Source organism: Alligator mississippiensis, chromosome 2 (assembly GCF_030867095.1).
Source record: "Alligator mississippiensis isolate rAllMis1 chromosome 2, rAllMis1, whole genome shotgun sequence".
In the NCBI taxonomy this organism is placed as follows: Eukaryota; Metazoa; Chordata; order Crocodylia; family Alligatoridae; genus Alligator; species Alligator mississippiensis.
Genome location: NC_081825.1, coordinates 27762647 through 27786333, shown reverse-complemented (window position 1 = coordinate 27786333; position 23687 = coordinate 27762647). Strand labels below are relative to the sequence as shown.

The 23687-nt window shown below is 45.8% G+C and overlaps 1 protein-coding gene across 2 annotated transcripts in view; it reads left to right on the top strand.

Annotated features, from left to right (window-relative positions):
* STK32B (serine/threonine kinase 32B) overlaps window positions 1-22157 on the top strand; it is a 325870-nt gene extending 303713 nt beyond the window's left edge. Inside the window, exon 12 of one of the 2 annotated variants that reach the window (XM_019479571.2) lies at window positions 20474-22157. In XM_019479571.2, the coding sequence (XP_019335116.1) occupies window positions 20474-20612 (139 nt within the window). In that variant the 3' untranslated portion in view covers window positions 20613-22157. The remainder of the gene's footprint in view (window positions 1-20473) is intronic. The other variant, XM_019479582.2, reaches the window with a different exon arrangement.
* Window positions 22158-23687: the final 1530 nt, after the last annotated feature.

Genomic DNA, 23687 nt, shown 5'->3' with positions numbered 1-23687 from the left:
AGCAAGTCAGGAAAACCTTCCCTTTGGACCATAGTGGGACAGATCCAAAGCAATTTTGTGGGGGCTTCCATTTATGCATCATAACATATAAAATGTAGGCACCTTATCACAGGAAGGTGACCCAAATGGAAGAACTGGCTGCATAGGAAGTCTATGTAGTCCATGTAGATAGCTCAGCTCCAACCCAGAGTGAGCCAGAATGCTTAGGCTGGTGCCTAGTTAGCCAGTTAAAACAAGGGTTATCTGAACTCCTTAAGTAGTGAGGCCAGCTGGCATCACAAGGGGTACATGCAGCTGCTGTGTGTGTGGACCAGCACACAAGGGCTGGTAGCAGTGAAGGAGAGATGGTTGTGGGCAAGGGTTGGAGTCAGGCTCAGAGCAGGACTGTGAGTGACGAGGAGGAGGGGGCAGGGGAGGGAGGAGAGGATAAGAGCGGGGCAGGGCCTGGGGCTGGGGGTGTGATGCAGGTCTCTGGGTCTGTGTTGGAAAGCTTGCAGGGGCCAGGGAAGCAGGACCCATTCTGCTGACTGCATTTTCCTCCTCTGCTTGGCCACTCTGCAACTTGAATATGAACCAGCAGTGTGATGCTGTAGCCAGTAGGACAAATAATACTCTGGCATGACCCATATGATCAGAGTCTTAAAAGGCAAGCTATACAAGGAAAGGCTGAGGGATGTGGGACTCTTCAGCCTGAGGAAAAGAAGGCTGAGAGGGGACCTGGTAGCAGCTTACCGCTACACTAGGGGAGTACACCAAGGGCTCGGTGAGCAACTGTTCACCAGGGCACCCAAAGGAAAAACCAGGAGTAATTGCCACAAACTCCTGGAAGATCAATTCGGACTCAACATTAGGAAAAACATCTTCACAGTCAGGGTGTCCAGACTGGAATAAGCTCCCTCCAGAGGTGGTGCAATCACCTACCCTGGACATCTTCAAGAGGAGACTAAACAGTCACGCTGCTGGGGTCACCTGACACCCAGTTATCTTTTCTGCTTGGTGCAGGGGGCTGGACCCAATGATCTTCCCAAGTCCCTTCCAGCCCCTTACAATCTATGAATCTATGAATCTGTGAACTTTGCTCTTCCAGAGGAACAGGGTGGGGCAAAAACAGCTCCATGATGTTCAGCCAAAGGAGCTGGGTGGGAACAGTCCCATGTTGCACAGGCAAAAAGACTGGGTGGGAACAACCCCATGCTGAGTGGCTGGAGGGAATGAGTGACTACAACCCTATGCCACCTGGCAAGAGGAGCCGGGTGTGAGACTGAGCAGAAACAGCTGGACTCCTTGCCTCTCCAGGGCAGGTAAGAGTGAGCACCCTCCTTCCCTCTCTTTCCCTGCTCTCTGGTGCTCAGTATTCCTGCACTGCAGGGCAGTTTTGCACAGGCTGCAGAAATTGTTAGCTATACCTCTGCCTGAGCCGAGTCCAGCCTGGAAGTTCTGGCCCAGGACCCACATGCCCAGAACAAGCTCTGACACTGGGAAGCCCAGTGTGACAAGATTGCTCAGTAAAAGGGGAGTGGGCTTCTCCAAGGGACCGCAGGAGCATTCTTCAGACAGCTTCTGGCATGCAGTTGCCCAAGGGTGCCATTCATCTAGGCTATCCCAGGTGAGGTGCCATCTCACAAGTCTCTGAAAGTGCCAGAGTGCTGCTCCATCTCTGGACATGGAGGCACCAGCTATTACAGGGCAAAGGAATGGGGGCAGGGTCCTGCTTGTTCTGTCCCATGGGAAGTATAGGCCCTGAAGCTGTTGCTGGACACATGGTAAACGTATCACTGAAAGTATCTTTAGCTGCAGCCTCACATGGTGCCTCAACTGAAACTGTCACAGGGTAAAGACATTTTTTAAAGCTGTGATCATAAAATAAATAACAAAGCTATTGCAGCTGATAAGGGATGTGATATGGATCCTCCCCCATTCCCCCAGTTCTAAAACTCTCTCCCCAAAGACCTTTGTACAACTAGTGCACAGCAGTGGTTTTTCACACCTCTTTCAAATAAGTAAGAAATGCTTATTTTCTTTTTCTTTTTAATTCCCAGCCAGGCAAACAATAAAACCGGTGGTGACCAACCTGCAGCATGTATGCCATAGACAGCTGCTGTGTGTGGCAGGCAAGCCCCAATAAAGGGGAAGGTGGAAGGAGGTGGGAGGCTCAAGCCTCCAGCCAGGTGGAACGGAGAGGCAGAAGGATGCTTCTGCAAGATGAAGCATCACTGCCAAAAGCCAGTTTAAGACTTCTTAAGTTTGTGCAGGGCAAGGAAGGGGTAATTTAGCCCTTGGTGGCGACCCCTCCTCTCATAATAGCATCCTGCCACTGCTCTGCTCCATGCAGCTCCATTCTGGAGCCTCACAGCACAAACTCTTTCACGTACACTTCTGGGGACAGGGATCAGTGTGGCACCAGTGAGGAGGGACTTAACTTGTGGCATGTGCACAAGACAGGAGGTACATTAGCTTTTAAAAGCACCTGACACTGCAGTACATGTATTTGTATAAATGGCGAAATGCACATCAGCACTGAGAAAATGGCAGCGGCACACTTTTGAACTAAAACACATTGAAGGTATTTTAGTTCAAAAGTGCACTGCTGCCATTTCTCAGCACTGATGCACATTTCTCCATTTATAGAAATACATGCAACACAGTACTGGGCGCATCAGCTCGCATGTGGAGCAGACTTGATCAATCGAATCTGCTCCAACACACTGGATTTCTAGTGCATTAGAGCAGACAAATGTATGTGTATAAATGCCCTAAGTTGGTTCCCAGCTACATGTTAATGCAATTAATGGCATGATAAAATGATGAATAAGCCACAAAGTTATTACATAACAAATGTGTAACAACTTTGTGGCTGATTGTTGTCATTCCATTAACTGACTGTGCAGTCAGGCAGGGCTCCCAGCTGTAGGGGTTGCACCATGTAATCCTGAAACTGGGATCCCTATCAGCTGATCTGGGCTCCCAGCTACAGTGGTGCATGGTGTGCCCTATGGCTGGGGGCCCCATCTGCTGATGGGGCCCCCAGCCATGGGAGCACTGGTGCAGGGGGTGCTCAGGATCATGAGTCTGGGCTCCCCGGCATCCCCCTGGTTCGGCAGTGTCTCAGCCGCCAGCAGGAGGGTTCGGTATTGAGAGAGTGGTTGGGAGTAAAAAGGTAAGAAAGGTTTATTGACTTAACAAACACACAACTACGAGTAGTATAACAAGACAACAATGACAGACAATAACAATTTGTATTGGCAACTTATTGGCAGTCCCCTCTGATGCCTGATGTACGACAAGTTCTTTTTCTATAAACCTCAGTGAAGTCAGGCATTCCTGCTCTGTGCTGTCCGAGGGGTACCAGGAAGGACCTTGGTATTTAGTCTTCAGGCTTCTTGAGATCTACTGGCCCACTGAACCCAAGTTAGCAGCTAATTTCTAAATTAGTAGCTGCTTTTACAATGCTGCGTCTTCTTTTTACTGATTTCTGGATGTGCTAGCTAATTTATCACTTCTGAGCTACGCTGTTAACTCACAGCCACTTACATTCTTATACTACAAACTTTTCTTATGACTGACCAATAGCAGTACAAGCTTTTGCATTTTTCTGATAAGATTAATTTTAACTGCGTCACTACATACAAGGCTTTACTACTTTTAAGGCCTTACTAATCTTACAAGACCACACTATAGACAAGGCCTCACTAATCTTACAAGGCCTTACTACTTTTAAGGCTTCACTAATCTTTTACTTTAATTAAACTCTTAGTGGCAACATGCAGCTCTATACATAAACAAACAACAAAAAACACCTAGTCTAATCCTCCCAGAGCATTCAGCAAGCACCTTCACTACATGGACACAATTTTTAGCTGTCACTGGCAATAAGGTGTGATGGAATCTGATGTTTGTATGGCAGGAAACACGATTGTGAGGTTAGTGCATCATTTCCCATCAAGCCATTACTTGTATGTCGACAACCTGAGTCCTGTACAGGGACCTTTAAGAAAGATTTGCATTTGGCCCTAGGTGTTTGGGGGATGTAGAAAAAAGAAACTTGATGTCTCATGTGACTTCTCCAGGGAAATTTCTAGTAATAATTGTGAATTAAATTCTATCATGATATCAGTCAGTTTTAATGTAGGTAGCTATGAAACTGGAATTCATTTCTTATCTGTGGCCTCACATTTCTAAGAACCCTGTCTGACTCCAGAGACAGCAGCTCTTTAGCTCTTTGATGCTTCCAGACAAGCAATCACATACATTTCCCCAGGGACATCTAGGAGCAGCACATATTTGTGTCACTATTAGTTGTCCCCAGGGAACACCCCTGCATGTGTCTCTGGCATGGGGTAAATTGCCCTGGGTGTGGTAGGGGGAGGCTGAGACCAGCACCTGAGCTGGCCCCATCAGCCTTACCTGGGGTCCTGGGGGACTCCTGGCATGACAGCAGTGGTGATCCAGGTGGACAGAGCCTGGCCTGCAGCTAGAGCATGGGTCTGGCTGGCCAGGCTTCAGTTTTGGGCAGCACATGCTTCTGTCACGTGTGCCACACCACTTTTTTTTTGGCACTATTTAATTTTTTTCCCCAGTGACTAACTTTGGCAAATATACAGCTCACAGAACCAAATCACGTGTGTGGGGTGCATTTTATGGTGCTTGTGTGGACACGCTCACTGTGTTCTTTCATGGTTACTTTACTTTTGCCCTTTCTCACTGGCATTTTAACTTTACCTTAATTCAAATTAATTCTGCGTGAAAGTAAATTTTACTCTGTGCACGTGCTTGCCTCCCAAGAGACCACCTAGTGGCTCAGCTTCTGTTTTGCTTAAAAGGAAGGCTAGAAGGTGCAAAGGAAGGCAGGATGAAGGCAGTGCACTGTGATGTTATTTATTTGGCCACTTTATTTTGAACAGAGAAAATGCTTCCCTGAAAATTGATTATTTTATGAGAAAAGTGTTAACTTCTGCAAGAGAACTTGCACATTTCTCTCCTGCTCCATTTGCCTTTTATTCATCAAATTGTAGCTGAATTCAAAAACTTGCAGCAGGGAGCCATTAAATGAAGTGATAGAGGTGCAAGACAAACAAAAACATTCAGTTCTGACCTGTAAAATACTGGCAGAAGGGTAAGTAGGGAGGAGGGAGAAGAAGGTGACAAGTGGGAGGAGCAGTGCTGGGAGAGGCAAATGAGGAAAAAATGCATGATAATAAAGGGGTCACAAAAACTAATCCAGGTAATGGATAAGCTATGCTTAACACAAGCCAGTCGGTGGATGATTTCTTATTCAGCAATTTCCTGTTCAAACCGTTTTTTTAAATTTTGCTGCTTGAGAGCAGCAATCCTGAGGTCAGTGATGGAGTGTCCAGGAAGGCTGAAGTGTTCTGCCATAGGCTTTTGTTTCTTTCTGTACCTCATGTCAGATTGGTGTCTGTTCATTCTTACACACACAGATTATCCTATCTGTCTGATGTAGACAGCAGAGGGGCAATGTAAATGGGTGACAGTGTATATGACATTGGTAGAATTGCAGGTGAAATAATCTCAGGTGTTGTACTCTTTGTTATTCAGTCCAGCAATGATGTGGAGGCATAGCCAGCAATTGGGTCCATTGCAATGCCTGGTACCTCGGTGAGGATGAGAGTTAGTCTGTTGCTTGAGAGATGCCATTTGAGGTGGGGTGGGTATCTGTAAACTAGGACAGCTTTGTCCCTCAAGGCTACCTTGAGATGATCACCCTTTTCCAGAGGGATTGGAGGTCATTAATGGTGTGTCTAAACTATTCGAGCTAGGTGCAACCACAGTGATTCTGTTGTCCTTGTTCTGGACTGGTATTGTAGCAGGGCAAAGCAAGGCCTGAGACTGGCTTTGTTTATTTGAGTGAGTACAGTTTTGGGATTGTGTTGTAACTGTAGGACTCCTTGCTCCAGATCTTTAATGAGTTCATCCCAGTCAGTGAGATCAGAGTAGAAATGGTTGTAATGTAAAACTTGGCTGTAGATGATGTATCTAGTGGTGTACTTAGGATGAAAGCTGATGGCATGAAGTTGTAGCAGTTGGTTGGTTTCCAATACAGTTTGGTGGTGATATGACCACTGCAAACCTTCACTTCAGGGTCCAGGAAAATCTGTGTGGTGTCCCTAAGTTAGTTCGATGGAGGAGTGAAAGTTGTTATAGTTCTGATGAAATGTCTTTGGAGATACCTTCCAATGTATTCATATTGTAAAGACGCCATCGATTACCAGAGGGATAAAAGGGCAGCTGCAGAGGAAACGGACTTCGAGGTCTGTCATTAATATGTTGTCATATTACGGGGTCATATGTGTGCCCATAGAAGTGCCTTTCATTTGTATGTAAAAGGCATCTCCAAATCTGAAATAGTTTTGCGTGAGGACAAAAGAGAGTGTAATGGAAATAAAAGCAGTTTTGTCTTTGTGAATAATGTTCTTATGGCTTATAATCCATCTTCATGGGGGCATGTTGGTGTACAGAGACATGACATCCACGGTAGGTAATATCATAGAAATTTAGAAGTCATTGAAAGTAAGGGCTGGAACAGACCTCGAATAATCGAGTCCAAACCCCAATATGATGTTTGCTGGAAGCTTGTCAATGGAGCCCCATTTTCTTAAGAAATCTATGGTGTCTTTTCAATAGCTAGCAGCTCCAGTAGCATATGGGAATAGGGTAAAGTCAAGATACACAGAAATTCCTTCCATAATGCTTCCAACACTAGAGAAAATGGGGCATCTGGGTTGCCAGGAATGTGGATCTTGGGTAATAAGTAAAAGTTGCCAGACCTTGGTGTCTGGGAGGTGGAAGCAGTAATCCTCTCCTGTGGTTCCAGAGGGAAATCCTTTGTTTATCTAGTTCCTCCTAGTATTGTGCTGTGGGGTCCTCTGTCAGGAGTTTGTACAAGTCCATATTGGAAAGTTCTGTCTAGGATTCCTGCAAATACACTGTTCTGTCCATCACAACAGTGGCCACCTCCCTTATCAGCCTGTTGTATAATATCTGTGTTGTTTTTAAGGCTGAATGTGGTTCTCTGTTCAGTTTCATAAATGCAGAAAACAGGAAACACCAATTCATAAGAAAAATCTCCTAGAAAACTGCAGCCAGAAAATTATCAAGACCTTGTGTATCAAGCTCAATTCTTATTCCCCGCAGGGGCAGTCAGATTACAAGCTATCCCACTTATTGTCCAAGAAAACACGCTTAGGTATTGACGTTTTTGTCTCCTGCAGATAATCATTGCCTGCAGTTGATGGTAAAATGAGGGAACTAAAAATAACAGTGGACGTTTTCAAAGTGGAGCACCAGATGCATATGCATGTGGCACATTATTTTTAATAACATTTGAATACACTGTAAGTCCTGCCTATTATTGTCCCCCACATTACCCTAATATTGTATGCTCACTTGTTGGTGTGGATATGCTTCTCTGTTGTGTAAACACAGGATGTCTGTAGCTTATAATAGCTAAATTTATTCTTCCCCATGCCTTCATCTTCTGGGACACGGCTGACAAGGGAGTTAATAGATTTCATAGACGTTAGGGCTGGAAGGGACCTTGGAAGATCATTGAGTCCAGCCCCCTGCCCCAGGGGCAGGAAGTCAGCAGGCATAATAGGATTCCAGCAAGATAAACATCCAGATGTCTTTTAAAGGTGTCCAGAGTAGGTGTTTGAACCACCTCCGGCGGCAGTTTATTCCAAACCTTGGGCCCTCGGACAGTAAAGAAGTTCTTCCTTATGTCCAACCTGAAACAGTCACGGAGGAGTTTGTGACTGTTCAACCTTGTCATCCCTTGGGACGCTCTGGTGAACAGACATTCCCCCAGGTCCTGGTAAGCACCCCTAATGAACTGATATGTGGCCACCAGGTCCCCCCTGAGCCTGTGCTTTTCCAGGCTGAAGAGTCCCATGGCTCTCAGCCTCCCTTCATAAGGTCTGCTTTCCTGACCTCTGATCATGCACGTGGCTCTCCTCTGCACCCTCACAAGTTTCTCCACATCCTTTTTGAATTGTGGAGCCCAAAACTGGATGCAGTACTCCAGCTGCAGCCTCAGCAACACCAAGTACAGGGGGAGAATGACATCCTGGGATTTACTTGAGAAGCATCTGTGGATGCAAGCAAGTGTTTTGCTTGCTTTACTAGCAGCAGCATCACATTGTAGGCTCATGTTCATCTTGTGGTCAGTCGTGACCCACAAGTCCCTTTCATCCACAGTGCTAGCCAGCATAGCACTGCCGAGCCTATAAGGATGTTGCTGGTTTTTCTTCCCAAGGTGGAGAACCTTGCATTTTTCAGTGTTAAACACCATCAGGTTCTCGTCCGCCCATTTCCTGAGCCTGTCAAGGTCAGCCTGGATCACCCTCCTGTCTTCACGTGTTGACACTTTACACCAAAGTTTGGTGTCATCAGCAAACTTGGCCAGTCCGCTTCTGATACCAATGTCCACATCATTAATGAAGATGCTGAATAGTGTTGGCCCAAGAACAGAGCCTTGAGGGACCCCACTGGTCACAGGGCACCATGACAATTGACTTCCATCAACCACCCCCTCTGGGTCCTACCAGGGAGCCAATTTCCCAGCCAGCAGATCATGGTGTGACCAAGGTCGCAGTTAGCCAGCTTTACTAAGAGGTGATCATGGGATAGCAGATCGAAGGCTTTTTTAAAGTTAAGATATATGACATCAATCTCTTATCCTTTGTCCAGGTGATAGGTCACCTGGTCATAGAAGGAAATGAGATTGGTCAAACAAGACCTACCTGCAACAAACCCATGCTGGTTATCCCGCAGGATATTGCCATAGGTCAGTCTGTTAAGAATGGCCTCTTTGATAATCTTTTCTAAGACCTTCCCTGGGATACAGGTAAGACTGATAGGCCTATAGTTTTCTGGATCCACTTTCCTCCCTTTCTTGAAGATAGGCACCACGTTGGCCTTCTGCCAATCTTCGGGCACTTCACCAGAGCGCCAGGAGTTCTCGAAGATCCATGCCAGGGGCTGAGCTATGATGCTTGCCAGCTCCTTGAGTACCCTGGGGTGTAAACTGTCAGGGCCAGATGACTTGAAGGTGTCCAGCCCCTCAAGGTGTTCCTTCTCAAGGTCAGCATTGATGGAGGGTAAGGAATCTCCCTCAACCGGGCTTCCCTGTCCCGCAGTGGGCAGGGGCATCCCATGGGACTGATGAAAGACCTTGCTGCCATTTAAGTTAGTAATTCATGTCCCAGCTCTCCAGAAACTTCACATTTAAATATACCAGTGGTTCTCTTTCTTTTTAGGCTTATGGCATCTCTCTGTAAATTTCCTGAATTTAGTGGAAATTTCATTTTCCAGGAGGTGCATGTGGGGACGGACCCAAAGGTACCTGTGGTAGGAGGGGGCACTCCTGTTTACATTAGGACTATGAGATAAAGGTTTATCGGTACCAGTACCAGTGCCAGTGCTGCCACCAGGCAAAACTGCCCCACTCACCTGTTTCCAGGATGTGTGCACAGGGCTGGACTGGGAAACCATTGCAACAGGAGATAAACTGAATAAAATCCTAAAACAGGTCTTAAAACCAGAAAGATCCTTTGTGATGATCTAGCCTGACCTATTTAACCCATGGAGTCATAGATTCATAGAAAAGGCCAGCTGGAAGGGGCCTCAGTAGGTCATATAGTCCAATCACTAGAATCTAATGAACTTGCTGAAACAGTTTGGATTCCAAGTTACGTGTACAATTCACTTGGGATCCCAAATCTGTTAAGGAATCCATTCACTAAAATCTCTGGCACTTTGACAGCTTCTGGATTTTTTATTGGGTAACTTCCAGACAATTTTGTAAAAGAATCTTTAGCTACCAGCAAATAAAATTAGCAACCTCTCCCTCAGATAATAGCTCAGGCACAACAGGTGCTCTATCAATGCCCAAATAAAATACTACTGCAGAGGGGCTCACCTAGTCTAAAAAGGAAAAACCCTTCTTAGCAATGCAGTCATCACATCCCCTTCACCATTTTTTACCCGTTGCCTGATGTTTACACAGTAAACCTTCTCCCTTAGCTCAGTTAAGGATTTTGCAACCCCAGCATGTTCAGCTGTTTCAAAAGCATGACATAGCCTTAAAATCTCTTTTTTCAATGTATCTTTTTTTACGAGCAGCCAATATCTGTACCTGTCACCTGCTGGTTTCTCCCATCTCCAATGAAATATCTCTCTTTTAAACTCTAGGCTTTCTTCCTGTGATCAGGAAGTTTTCATTATGGTATTACAAGAAGATAGTACTCTCCATGCTGTCTCTGTTTCCCAATTGATATTTTCACTGATATCAGAACCAATTCTTTTTCTTTACCACAACCAAGGGAGAGGGTCAAGTTTTGCTTGAAGGCTCACATGCATCTTCCTGATATGTTTTCTCAGTGATCTGTATCAGCAGCATAACTGAAGGGAGGTGAGTGGGAGGCAGCAGCCCCAGGTGCCACCTTCGAAGGGAAGCAGGAGCAGCTAACTGTGCTGCTGCTATGCCTCTGATTTGTAACACTGCTTCTCTCTCTGCTACTGACAAACAGGGAGGTAGATGTTTAAGTTGTCCAGTTTTTCTCCATATCAAACTAATGCTGGACCAATGCAGCAGTACAATCAAGATACAAGAGAAAATCAGTATCTTTATGAAACAAAACCATTCCTAATTCCTAACTCAGACCCCTCTTAGGCTGTACTGCTATAGCTCATTTTCCCCTTGTATTTGTTCCTCTGTCCCAGCTTTACTAGTTCCACTAATCACATTTTGCAACCAGAGTTCTATTTTTTATTACTTGCAGCTTGTCAGAAACATTCATCAAATGAAAAAGGACCTCTTCCTGACTCAGATCCATGACAGCTTTAGCAGCTTAGCTTCTTCCAAACCCCAGGTCCTCGTCTTTCCTTTGCTGGAAAGTTAGCACAGTATATAGCAGTTATAATGGTTTCTTCCCCTGCAGGCAGAACAAATGTTTCACTGTTCAGTTGCCTACAGACTACTTGTTTCACCTGAGCCACATATTTAAAAGGGGGCTTTTCACAAACTGTATGAGACCATTTCTGATATTGACTGTACAGTTAAATCTAAACATAGTGCTTAGTGAGTCTAAACACAGATTTACTGCATAGTGAAATCTGAACAAATTCCTACCTGCATCCACTATCACAGCTTTCCTGACTTTTGCTCGAAATCTGGAGGTCCTTAAATCCTTGTTTTTAGCAAGTTCAAGATGGCTTGAGCTTTCTTGATCTCCTGTCTTTCAAGGGACAACTTCTCATTACAGCAGTCAGGTTGCATCGTAGCTTTATAGACAGGGAGTTTCATAGCTGGGCTTCCCAGGCTGTATGAGACTTTTGTAGCTGCTGCTCCAACAAAGATTTTATCTCCGCTTGCAGGTCATTGGTCTGTTCTTTCTGGGAACCTATTCTTTTCTACCCAGCTTTAAAATTATTTTGAAAGTTTACCTGTCCCATTTTAGGTCTTGCTTCAGTTCCTTCTGGCCACCCTTCATTTCTACAACACAAAAACCATCTCTCAGTTTCTGTCCTGGGAAGCAGGATTCTGGTCCTGACCCAAATTTTGTCTCACACAGCTAGCTAGAAATTTGGGATCTCTCAGCTTGTTCCATTTTTGAGGGGGAATTTATGATGGAGTCAGATCATTCTGTTTGTTGAAAGAATTCATAGTGTCCTGCTTCCCTGAATCAGACCAGCCAAAGACAGGCCTGGTGCTTATAGCTTCAAGCACCCTCACAAAGCTCTGTCCAGGCTTTTACTTTGGTCTGTTTCTGGGTACTCCATCTGCTTCTTAAATATTGCAGATATATAGATATCATCAATATCCAGCCAAGTCCCTCCACACACAGGCTAGGGACAGACATTACATATAAACTGGTTTAAGTGATCAGAAACTGGTTTAAGCCTGTAACAGAACAGAAGTTCAGTGCACATAAACCAGTTTCAAAATGTCTGAAACTGGTTTAAGATAAACCTGGTTGAATGTAGTATCAGACTTAACTGATTGAGTTCAAACCAGTTTATGGAATGTCTGTCCCAGACCCCTTCCTGGTTTAAATTTAAACCAGAGTCCCACAGCATCCCAGCATGCTCTCTGGGCTACGCGGTGAGCTCCAGCAGAGCAGGGCTAGCCCCACCCCTCTGCTCCCCAGCTGGAGCAGTGATAGCCAGGGGAAGAGGCCCAGCCAGACGCTGGCCCCAGAAGGGAGCAAGGAAGTTGTTTATTTGTCCCACCCCTCCCCTGTCCCACCAGCATGGACCTGCATTTCACCACTGGCTGCTCCAGCAGCAGGGGCATGGCCAGCCCCAGCAGTAGCCTGGCCTGAACTGGCCAGAGAGGGGTTTAATTCCCCCCTTCCTGTCCCACCAGCATGGACCTGAGCCAGGGTCTGCCAGGTGCTCCTGCCTCGCTGCCACAGTGGAGGGAGCATGGCCAGATGCCAGCTGGCATGGCCCCCTGCAGCAGAGGGGGTGGGCAGGGTGGGTGTTTCCCCCCTTTGCCCTCTCTGCCCCCGGAGGACTGCAGCTGGGCCTGCCCACCCCGCCCAATCCATGCACAGGGCAAGCAGCAGAATAAGGCCCCTCCAGCTCCTCCGCCAGACACCAGAGAGAAGGGTAATAATCCCGCTCCCTGCCCCCTCACCTAAGGGGCCTGGGCACTGAAGTGGTGAGGGGACAGGGCCCTTGATGAGGGCAGCACCCCCTGTCATGGTGTCCTGGAATGCAAGCTTCTTTCCAGCAGAGGAGGTCACGCTGTGGGGCAGGGAAAGCTGCCGCAGATTGGGCGGGCACGTGGCGGCAACAGCACTGGGGGGGACTTGGGGAGGTATGGCCCCCTCTGAGCCGCTGTGCTGCTGTGCACAATCCGCAACACCTCTGACCCCCACTTGTGCCCCCCCACCAGGAAGAGGCTCGTGCTCCAGGACACCACAACAGGGGGTGCTGCCCCGATCAAGGGCCCTGCTCCCTCTCCACTCCAATGTCCGGGTGGGGGTGGCAGGGCCCCTTAGGTGAGGGGGCAGGGAGCAAAGTTATTCCCCCTCCTTCCGGCATCCAGTGGAGGAGGCTTATTCTGCCACTTGCCCCCTGCACAGTGGCAGTGGTTGGGATGGGCAGGCCCCGCTGTGGTCCCCTGGAGGCAGAGGGGGCAGAGGCAGAAACAACATCCCTCCCTGCCCCCTCTGCCTCAGGGCTCATGCCAGCCAGCATCTGGCCATGCTTACACTGCTACAGCAGTGACGGGGGAGTGCCCAGCAGACCCCGGCTTGGGTCCATGTGGATGGGACAGGGAGGGGAGAATCAAACCCCTCCCTCGCCAGTTCAGTACAGGCTACTGCCGGGCTGGCCATACCCACCCAACACAGCTTCCCTGCTTCCCAGGGTGCATTCTAGCACTCTATTCTGGCCTGAATAACTGCAGGAACATCCCTGCATTTCCTCAGTCCAGAGTGAATCTCTGTACACTTGCAAATTTGTTCAGCCTAGGCAGGTTAGACTAACCTGCAAAGATTGAATCAATTCAGGCTCTGGCCTTTTTAATGTCTGTCCCAAGCCACATAGGTTAACCTCCTGAGTAGCCTTGCCAGCAGTGTAACTGGACAGAGCTGTGCCCTGGGTGGTGGGAGAGCAGAGAGCAGGAGCAGCAGCCAGAGGTTCACAGTTATAGGGAGCAGATTTCACCTTTTTTGCCACCAACACCTGTGTTGACCACTGGTTATCAGCTGAAAAAAAGCAAGTGACATCTTCCCTTCCAAACCAGTGAACCACCAGCAGCTATTTCTGCATCATGCCAGCTTCTCATCTGCTTTGGACAGGTGGCTTCTTGCTTTTGAATCTCTGGTTTGCTCAGACACACACTCACCCAAACTCCAGATGACCTGTTGGCAAGCCCAAGCAATATATCTACCAAATGAGCAGCAAAAGATCTGAGCAGTGGAGCAGCCTGGAGGCCGGGTAGCCTGGGCAGCAGTGCGTCCAAGGTATTTTCAAACCCAAATATCCTGAATTTCAATGTTTCAATCATGAAAAAAAATTTAAGGTGTTTTTTTTCCTATTGGATAAAAATGTCTGTATCTTTGTCAGCTCATCAGCTGGAGGGAAACTAAGGTGCAGAGAAGGGATGCGACTTGCCCAGTGTTGCTCAAGCAAGCTAACAGCAAAACCATATCAGAACCTAGCCCCGCTGACTCCCACTTTAATGCTGTAACCATTTTGCTATTCTGCCTATCATTTTCTAGGGTCTCCAGAGCTTAAAAAGAGCTTTTAAATAAGATTTTAAACATCTAAAGAAGGAAATTAATATGAACGATAACTATTACACACATTCACATATCACAAACTCATAATTAATTCAACAACAATCATCAGTCAAATTCAGTCTTTAATTGTAGGCGACTAACTTACATTTAAAAAAAAGGATTTCAGGCACTGAAATAAAATTTTAGCACACCACATTCCTCTAATACTTCCAGTGTGCTAACCCTAACCTATCCAAACATCATCTAATTAAGAGTCCTGTGCAGTAGATATGGGATATAAAAGAATCACTGAGCCCAGGTCTAGCATGGACCACAGCAGCTGCTTAACACAAACAGCAGGACTTCTGGAATTCAGAAGATATTGTCCCCAGGTATAACAGCAGAAGAAATGTATTTAAGCAGGAGAGAATGTTCCACATTGGAAACCAGCTTGTCTAACAGGCTTCAGCCTCCAATTTCTGTCAGAAGTGCCATGAAATATTTAAAGGTCCAGGTGTCAGTTTTGTTTCTCCTCCTAATGATGGCTGCTCCAGCAGTAGCTTGTTCTGGGAAGCTGATCTGGTACTGACTCACAGGGAAAAGTGCTACTTTCCCTCTGGAAATGAAACATCAAGAAAACCTCACTAGAGGGAGAAAGGTAGGTCTAGGACAGAAGTATCTTTTGTAGCTCCACTCAGCATGAGTCCCTCCTTTCATCTGTTTCTCTTGTTATCCCTCCTGATGGGATGGCTGGCTTTGTGCTAGTCTAAGTTCTCTTGAAAGGTTTCAGAAAGTTTGCTGAGACTGGTGCTTTTCTGCTTTGCCCTGTTACTGGGAGATTTTTTACTTTAATTTTAGATACACAGCCTCTCAGCTGGCTTTTGAAATTCAGCATTTCTGGGCTAGCTGTATATTAAACAGACTCAGGGCGGTAAGGTGTTTAAGACTCTCTTGGTCCAAAGCAATACTAGTTAAGGTCTCCCCAGGAGCGGAACCCAGCTCAAATGCCACCTAGTGCTGGAGGTGCCCAATTTCTATAGGCTGTAGGGGATCTACTCTTGAGACTTCAATCTCCAACAGGCTTAAAAGGCTGGAAGGTCTTTCACCAGCATATTTCCAGGATTGAGCTGGAGCAAGTGAGTGGAGTATATTCAGAAATGTCCCAGCTACCGTGCACTGCCTCCACAATGTAGACATACTGTGATGGGACCCTCAGTTGGGCAAGGCTGTGAGACTACAAACTTCTTGCAAGGTGAGATACTCAATTACAGGACAGCTAAATTTAGGGATAAAAAAAACATAGGGATAATACTTAGGGAAAGCATTACAATAGAACTGGGGAAGGCAGAACATAACATAAAGGTTTAAAACACACTATATCCTAACACTTGTGTTGCAGTGCACTAAAGTGTGCCTACTCCTTTAAGGGCAGAAGCAGCTTAGCTGGAGAGCCCTGAAAGCTAGGCAGAGCTCCACAGGTGTGGGTTGCCTGGGAGGCAGGCTAATGAGGGCATTAGCTGGCGCCTATACTCAGTCAGCTGACTGGAAGGAAGCAGGGTCCTGGGTACATATGAGCCCCAGACTGAGGCTAGCACAGTTAGTTCTCTGGCAGCAGCCAAGGGGGAAGGAGCTCTTGTACAGAAAGCTGCTTGGAGATGTTTGACTGCCTGTTCTGCTGCTGGTAGGATTAATGGGCTATAGGAGCTCATAAATACTTGTGGGTAGGAGGCACATTATACTGAGAGTGAAGCTTGCCTTCTTAAAAGGGATAGAGTGTGGACCTCATGGGTATGGTTATTAGGGTGGCCATCATAGAGAACAGTCCAGCTGTCCTCTGTTGATACGAAACGGGATGCCTTTATGCCCTCTATTTTTCTCTTCAAGAGTAAAGGCATCAGGTTTCATATCAACAGAGGGCAGAGTAGCAGAAAACCAGAATGTCCTCTATGATGGCCACCCTAATGGTTATGGTCGTGTTGTAGCCCCGGGGCTTGTGTTTTCTGTTGTTATTTATACCGGTGGACTGGACTGAGGCTATTGGGGAGAAGGAGGCCTCATTGAGACACACTGTGGTATAGACCCCAGTGCCAGTGGGGGTGCGCAGACAGGGGCCAAGGGCCCAGTTATGGCAGGAGGCTAAGCTAGACTAAGGCCTCAGAGAGACGATGTTTGAATACCATCTGTGAGGCATGGGGCATGGTAAAGAGGCAGTGTTGGAGCCACACACATAGCTCATAAGGCTTAGGGTGTCCTCTGAGGCACCTACTTAGTGCAGGACCCAGAAAGGGGTTAAAGAATCTGCATGGTTTTAGTGGGGTCCAGTAGGATCGTGACTGAGCAGAAACCTGAGGGCAGCTTCCCTATTTTATTATCTATTCCAACAAGACGTGGCAGGAGAGAGGAACAGGCACTTGCAGGGTGGAGCTGGCATGGTCACAGGCCACTAGGGGCAATGTGCCACCTCTAGGGACCCCACACTGTGACAACTTGTAATTCTCACCCTTGGCTTGGAGTAACTTCACAGTCCACAACTGGTTCCAGTGGCCAACAAAAATCCTTGCTGACTCTGCACTGAGCTGCTCCTGGTCCCCAAAGGTCTCAGCGTCTCTGCTGCCTTCAGCAGGTTGCCTCTGCCCCACTGCTCTAAGCTTCTCTGCTGCAGACCAAACAGTGCAGACTCCCTCCATCTCCACTCTTGGGGTCTTTACACCAATAGGCTTCTGTGGACTCCAGCAGGTACATGCACACTCCTGCTTCCCCACTTACATCTCCTACCCTCCCTCCCCCCACCCCCTAGAAAGAGTCAGAGTTCTCAGAAAAGGGATTCCCCAGGGCAGAGTTCAATCAGCCAAACCAGACCCAGCCCCTCTACAATCCAGCCTTTAACCCTTTCCCTGCCTGAATAAAAACCCATCCAAAGACATGCTTAAAACATATAGCATCCCCACAAAAAATACCGCCTCATAATCATCATACATACCCGCAATTTTCATCAATAAAGTTCCCCAGATACCTAAATATTTCATTTATATATTCTCTAAAGGGCTTTGATCTTGACAGTTCCAAGCAGCTTAGCTTGGCATCTACCCACCATTGGGACTTGCTCACTGGGTGTTCCACCCACTAGCTCCACTGAGGAGCTTGTTCCAGTAGGCTTTTGCAGAGCACACCTACCATGTTTGTCTCCACCCAAAATACAACAGTATCTGCTGGTTTCTTTTAAGGAAAGCCAGGAGGATCTGCTACCCTCATATCCAGATAGGTCAATAGTCAGAGAACTGTCTTAGGATGTTGAAGACCTACATTCAGTTCCCTCTTAGCCTAAAAAGAGGCAGACCCACAGCTTCTGCTTTCTAAGAGATTGAATCAAAAAGCACCCTCAGATCCTTCTGTTGAAGTTCTGCCACTTTGCTTGGAACAATCAAAGACTGACTGGGCCAGAGACCAGGAGTAAGAGCCTATAGCTAAGTGGTTGGCTCCTCAACTGGAAAGGGGAGTCCCCAGTTCTAATATTTGCTTCAAGGACTGTTCATGTAATATACTGTAAACAAGGGAGTGGTACTAGTGATAGTACCCTTCAAAGGGCCGCAGCCACTAGCCTTCAGAATTATGTTTATGATTGCTGTGATGCTTTCTCTGGTTCAATAATTCTTTGATCAGGCCATGAAAATTGGAACAGCATCAAAAAGAGAGCTTGAAAGTACTTCCTGCCCCAATAATCCACAGCTTGGTCATTAAGGCACTGTCCGGGCAGGAAAGATCTATGTGTTTGCACCCCTCAGAAAAAGGAGGGCATTAAATATAGGTTTTCCACATCCTGGATAGGATCTCTAGCCACTGAACTTATAGGTAAAAGGATATAAACCTCTTCCTCCTACAGTTATTTATTTATGCAGAGTCCAATCCATGAAGTTTATGCTGAGATCCCCCAACAGGGTTGGCCCCTCAGGGAAGGTGGGTGGAGGAACACTAAGTTGTAAATTTCAGCAGGAGGTAAGGTATGAGAAAGGCACCAAGCTGCTCAGGTTGAAGTTTTTCTGGAATCTTCTGGCAGAATTTCAGACATCTTATGTGAGATGTCAGAAATTAAGGTGTCTATGGGCTTTAGGTGCAATTGAATTGGGCTTTTGGAGGATCTAAATTTGTAATTAGGTCCAATATTCATTAAGGCATCTAAACATGGCAGTGCTGAGTATTGTTCTACCTAGACTTTGGACATGTGCACCCATAGATGGATTTTACAAGAGTTTTATGTCCAGGATCTTTATGCCTTGAACCAAAACATCTAAGCGCATTTTGGTTGGGCTGCACAACAGCCAGAATACTATGTAGATGGATACATAGGTCAGTTAATGAACCACACAGAAAGTGAAGATGCGACTGGCAACTGTGTCCTTCTCATGGGGTTCAGTAATGTTGATGTGGTTCCCTGAAATCTTGATTTGTGCACTGGCTATAGGTTGAGTTCAGTGGCTTGACCCCCTCATGTAGATATGGGTGCATAAAGTGAACCTTAATTGAGCTGGGATTAAGGTAATGCACCCCAGCTAATATTGTGTATGGCCTGGATGCCTCTATCAATGAGAGCAAAGCAGAACCCAATCCTGAAGTCAACTACTGGGGAATACTATATCTACCTTTGTCACTATGTTGTTTCATGTTAATTTAGGCATAAGGTTCTCATGTCGCTCAACATTTTCTATTTGTTTATTATTCTCGGTGTGGATTCCATCCTGTGACCTTGAAAAAACTTGTTTCATAATAATTCTCTGTCACAAAAGTCAACTACATGTATTATAAGTAGGTATTACTTGCAAGTTATAAACCATCTCTTGGTGTGTGATATGCCTGTGTTATTACTTGTGATAGGTGCTGCACTTCTGTGTGCCTTCTGTTGTCTGAGAAGTCTCTTCAAAGTAGCTATGACAGCTCCAAACTTGCTTATTGCATGACACCACAAGTGGCTAGGGGAAAGAAGTTCTAGCTGTTCGGACATTAAGGGAAAACACCAAAAAATACAAAATTTTAATTATGCAGAAACTGCAAAACACTGTTAAACCGATTTAGTGAGAATTCTTGTGATAAAAGGAATGATTAGTGTGATGGGTGTCACTTGAAATGCCTGCTGTTGCTATCATTTTTATGAGACAATAGCAATAGGAAATGATTGTCTAAAGTTCCTAAGGGATTTAAGAAAACAAATCTTACATCAGAAAATACATTAGGAGCTTTTAACAACATATAACAGACATAAGGTAGGGCAGGGTGGCACCTGAGAGACTACCTGGTTCAGAAAACCATAAGCATTTGTAGGCAACCATCTACTTCAGTGTTTCCCAACCTTTTCTGTCCCATGACACAATTAGCTGGCCTTTTTCATCCCATGGCACAAGTGGCAGAACACGGAGCATGGGGGAGTGGGGTACTGGCACGGGCCGGGCTGGGGTGCAGTGACTGCGTGGGGTGGTGGTGACAGCGCTGGCTGTAGCCACACCCCACTGGGAGTGCCCCCCCCGCCCCCCCCCCCCCCAAGATTCCTCAGCACATCTGGACGTGTCCAATGGCACACCAGTATGCTGCGGCACACTGGTTGGGAAACACTGATCTACTTCATCAGATGCTAACATGACAGTAATTATGAGAAGCACACTCCATTTGTTCATTTCCATTTGTTTATTTCTTTTGCCCTAATGCTGACTGCTAATATTTGTATAGAAAGAAAAATGGGGACAGTTGCTTATTCCCTGTAGTGTGCCTGGCAAACTATATTGATCAGCACTGAGTTAGTAGGCAGAGCCAGGACTTCTTCCACTGCAATTTTTTTTCTCCTCCCGTACTCTCCCACTCATTCAAAACAATCAGTGTATTGGGCAAATTGCTTCTCCCTGTAGCAGTCTCAATCTGAGCGAGCTGGAGGCAAAACAACTGTAATATTTTGTATATCTGTGGATAGACTTTGTATTTTAATGAGAGCAGGATTGAACCATTAAAGTAACATCCACCCAGAATGAAGAAATTCCCTGCTATTAAGAGTAAGAAAAACAAGAAAGGGAAGCAGGAAAGAGAAGTCTAGGAGATCAAAGAAGTTTAACCATGGACATAAGTAGGCCCAGGCTAGGCACTGGCTTACAGATGTGTGCATATACCTATGGGTGGAATACTTTTCTCCTTATACTGTTTGGGGCTCAGAGTAAATATATTATCATTTTGTTCTTTGGTAGATTAAGACAACAGCAGGATCAAAGTGGACAGACGTCTAGTATGGAAAGCAGAGCATCCCTTCAGACACATGGAAGGCTTCAGGATGGACGCAACAACAATATACTGGGACATGGCTGCACAAGAGGCTGCAGTAGCTAGTTAGACACAAATTCTGGAGCAAAGCCTAACCCTGAACATCAGCAAAAACTCATCGCTGTGCATGCAATGATTATTTCTTCCCCTGCACTTCAAAAAGTGTGATTTCTTTGAAAGGTGGAATTCCCTATGAGAAATCCGAGAAGCACACAGGCTGGGAATGCAGTTTACACAGCCAATATTGTTTCCCTTTATCCTGTTCTATTGGAAAAATTGCCAATGGCAGCAAAATCATGTTTTATGAGTTGACCCCTCTTGCAACATCTTCAAAATCCTGGAACAAAACTTGAAAGGCTTCACTTGGCAATCTCTTCAAGGTTGTCATATTCCTGGCTACTTGCCAGTAGCCAGCATTGTCCTTAAGTCCTAGTATTATCAAATGTTAAATATATATATATTCTTCTGCCTTTGTTCATTAAAGCAATCCCCTTGGATTGAAATCTGGAATTTTGTGAACCTGCTAAACACAGTTCAAGCACTTGCTGCCACATTTATAAATGTGTATATATGATGTAAATAGATTAATGTGGTTTAAAATAGAATAACCATCAAATACTTTCATTTAAACCCTGGAACCCATTGAAAAAGTTGCAGAATTAATATATTCAGATTGTTCTTTAAGTTTTTGCATTCTTCTTTATAATAGAAGACCTGATCCTCATCTCATTGACATAAATGAGAATTTTGCTATGGATTATAGTGGAATCAGATCCAGTGGTAGTGTATTATTATGCAGGTGAAAGATCATTATAGTAGTGCTAATAGGCTGCCCCAGCTAGAATTCAGAAACAGCTCATGAAAGAGAACTGAAACTATTAGAAATTTGTTCATGTCCATAACATGCATAGAGAGAACATAGATGTTTTAAAATGTGAAAAAGTAATGTGTCTGTTTCCATGGATCTGTTCTTGATAAGAGTCATCTTGAGTAGAGAGAAATATGTCTACTTTCAGTAATACAATATAAAATCAGTTTTTAAAAAAGTCATCACTTACCTGTATATTTATGGTACTTTTACAACTTGTTACATCCACGTTTTGATAGTAAATGCATGATTGTTCTACTGTATTGTGTTTTTATTTTTAACTGGCATCTGTAAACAAATTTCCATTTTAACTTTTTTAAAAAAATAAGTTTTTTGGAACTTATAATAAGTATATTATTTTATTTATGATGCTTAATTGTATTGTTTATATATCTGTATCTTTTACAAAAATCCAAATCTGTTCTTTATAATTGAATCTATTTTTACATTTGGTTGCACATTATATATCATTTCTTGTCATTTTTTTGGTCTGAATAAAATATTCAGAACAATACATATTTTTACAGCTCCAGGAATGAGACAATGTTCCTATGAATAGCAGAAAAGCTTCCAGGTATAAGACAGAATGATTTAAGATCTGCCATATACATATGATGCTGGTTAAATTGCTTGGTTGGGACATAGACTGAAAACACAGAATCAAAACCAAGGAAAATAATTTTACTGTCCAGGAAAAGCTAGGTTTCATTTTCCAAAATAAACTGTCTTGTTCAGTTTTATAATGACCTTGTTCTTGCTTAAAGGTTGCTTCTTCTGGGAGGGAGCAAAGCTGATAACATTTCACAGTGTGAATACTACCATCTCCCTACTCTAATTGAAACTCTAATTGAAATGCACAGTTATCCATAGGAGTGATTTTATTCCTTCCAGTTGTCCCACAGCAGCCAGTGAGACTACTCATGCCAGTATGTGTTTGTAGAATGAGCCCTATAATAAGGTAAATACAGGTTAATTCCATGAAACATTTCTAAACAGACAGTAATGCTTCAGGAGATTCTTTTATACACAGGTTCCTAATATGGCATGACAGATATGGAAATACAGATATGCATATTTTGATTTTTCTATTCGGTTATTATCTAGGGTGAAATTACAATTTTATTTCATAAGTGTTGCCAATATTTGGTTTCATGCACAGTGGGCACATCTATATGTGCATTTACTTCACATTAAACTTACTGCACAGCAAGTTACTGCACAGTAAACAAGAATAGGGCCAGCATCTACACATGCAGGCAACCTGGGAGTAGATTTACTCCCAAATCAGATCAGCCTGCCATGTGCTCCTGTGGCCACCAAGGGGAGCTCCTGCCTCTGGTCACATGGCTACCAGCACTTGTTAGCCATGCTGAGGCCAGAGGCAGTTGCCAGCACTTGGCAGCCATCTTAAAAGCACATCCCAACTCTCTGATCCCTGGCCAGCTCCTCCCCTGCCCAGGAACTGCATGCCCAGTACAGAAGCAGCACACAGCAACTCTCTCCCTGACCACCCTGTCTCCCTGTACCATGGCTGCTCCAGCCACTGCCCCGCCAGCAGTGCCCAATGCCCTGCTGCTCCAGCCAGCAATGACCAGTACCGTGCACTGCTGCTGGCCATGGTGCTGACCCCACCAGGACCCGCCCTGCCCAGGTCCCAGGACAACCACGCACCTGACAGCCGGGCACCAGCTGCGGGAGACTCTGGCTGACCCCCTCCTGCTGCACTCCCTGTTCCAGCCCACCTGCCCTGCCGCCCAAATGCCTCCAACCCCCTGCCCACCCCGAGCACCACTCCAGGGTGCACATGTAGAAGAAACCATACAAACATTATTAATAGAACAATCCCCGACCCCTCCTCACTCAATGAACACAGCTCCCTCCCCACTCTCCCCACACACCCTTCACCACCCTCCCCACCCACCAACAATAAAAACCCTATTCCCCAAACTACAGGCACTTCACATATCTGACCCCATCTCTAAGTCCACCTGTGAGGAGCTGAAGGGTGGGCCCACCCAGGTTGGAGAGCCTGGGAGAAGGCAGCCAGCACCCCAGCTGGAGACAGTTCCCCCATGGGTCCAGGGGCTGCAGCAAAGGCCAGAGATGCCTGCAGCCAGCAAGTGCTGCAGGACCTGCTCCAGGGTGCTGCTGGGGGCCTGCTGAGGGGTGGTGGGCAGGACCTGTGGGACTGGGGCAGGGGGGTGGCATTGGCACAGCTTCTGCTGGACAGCTCTGGGCAGCCAGATACTGCTTCAGAAGCTCCACACACAACC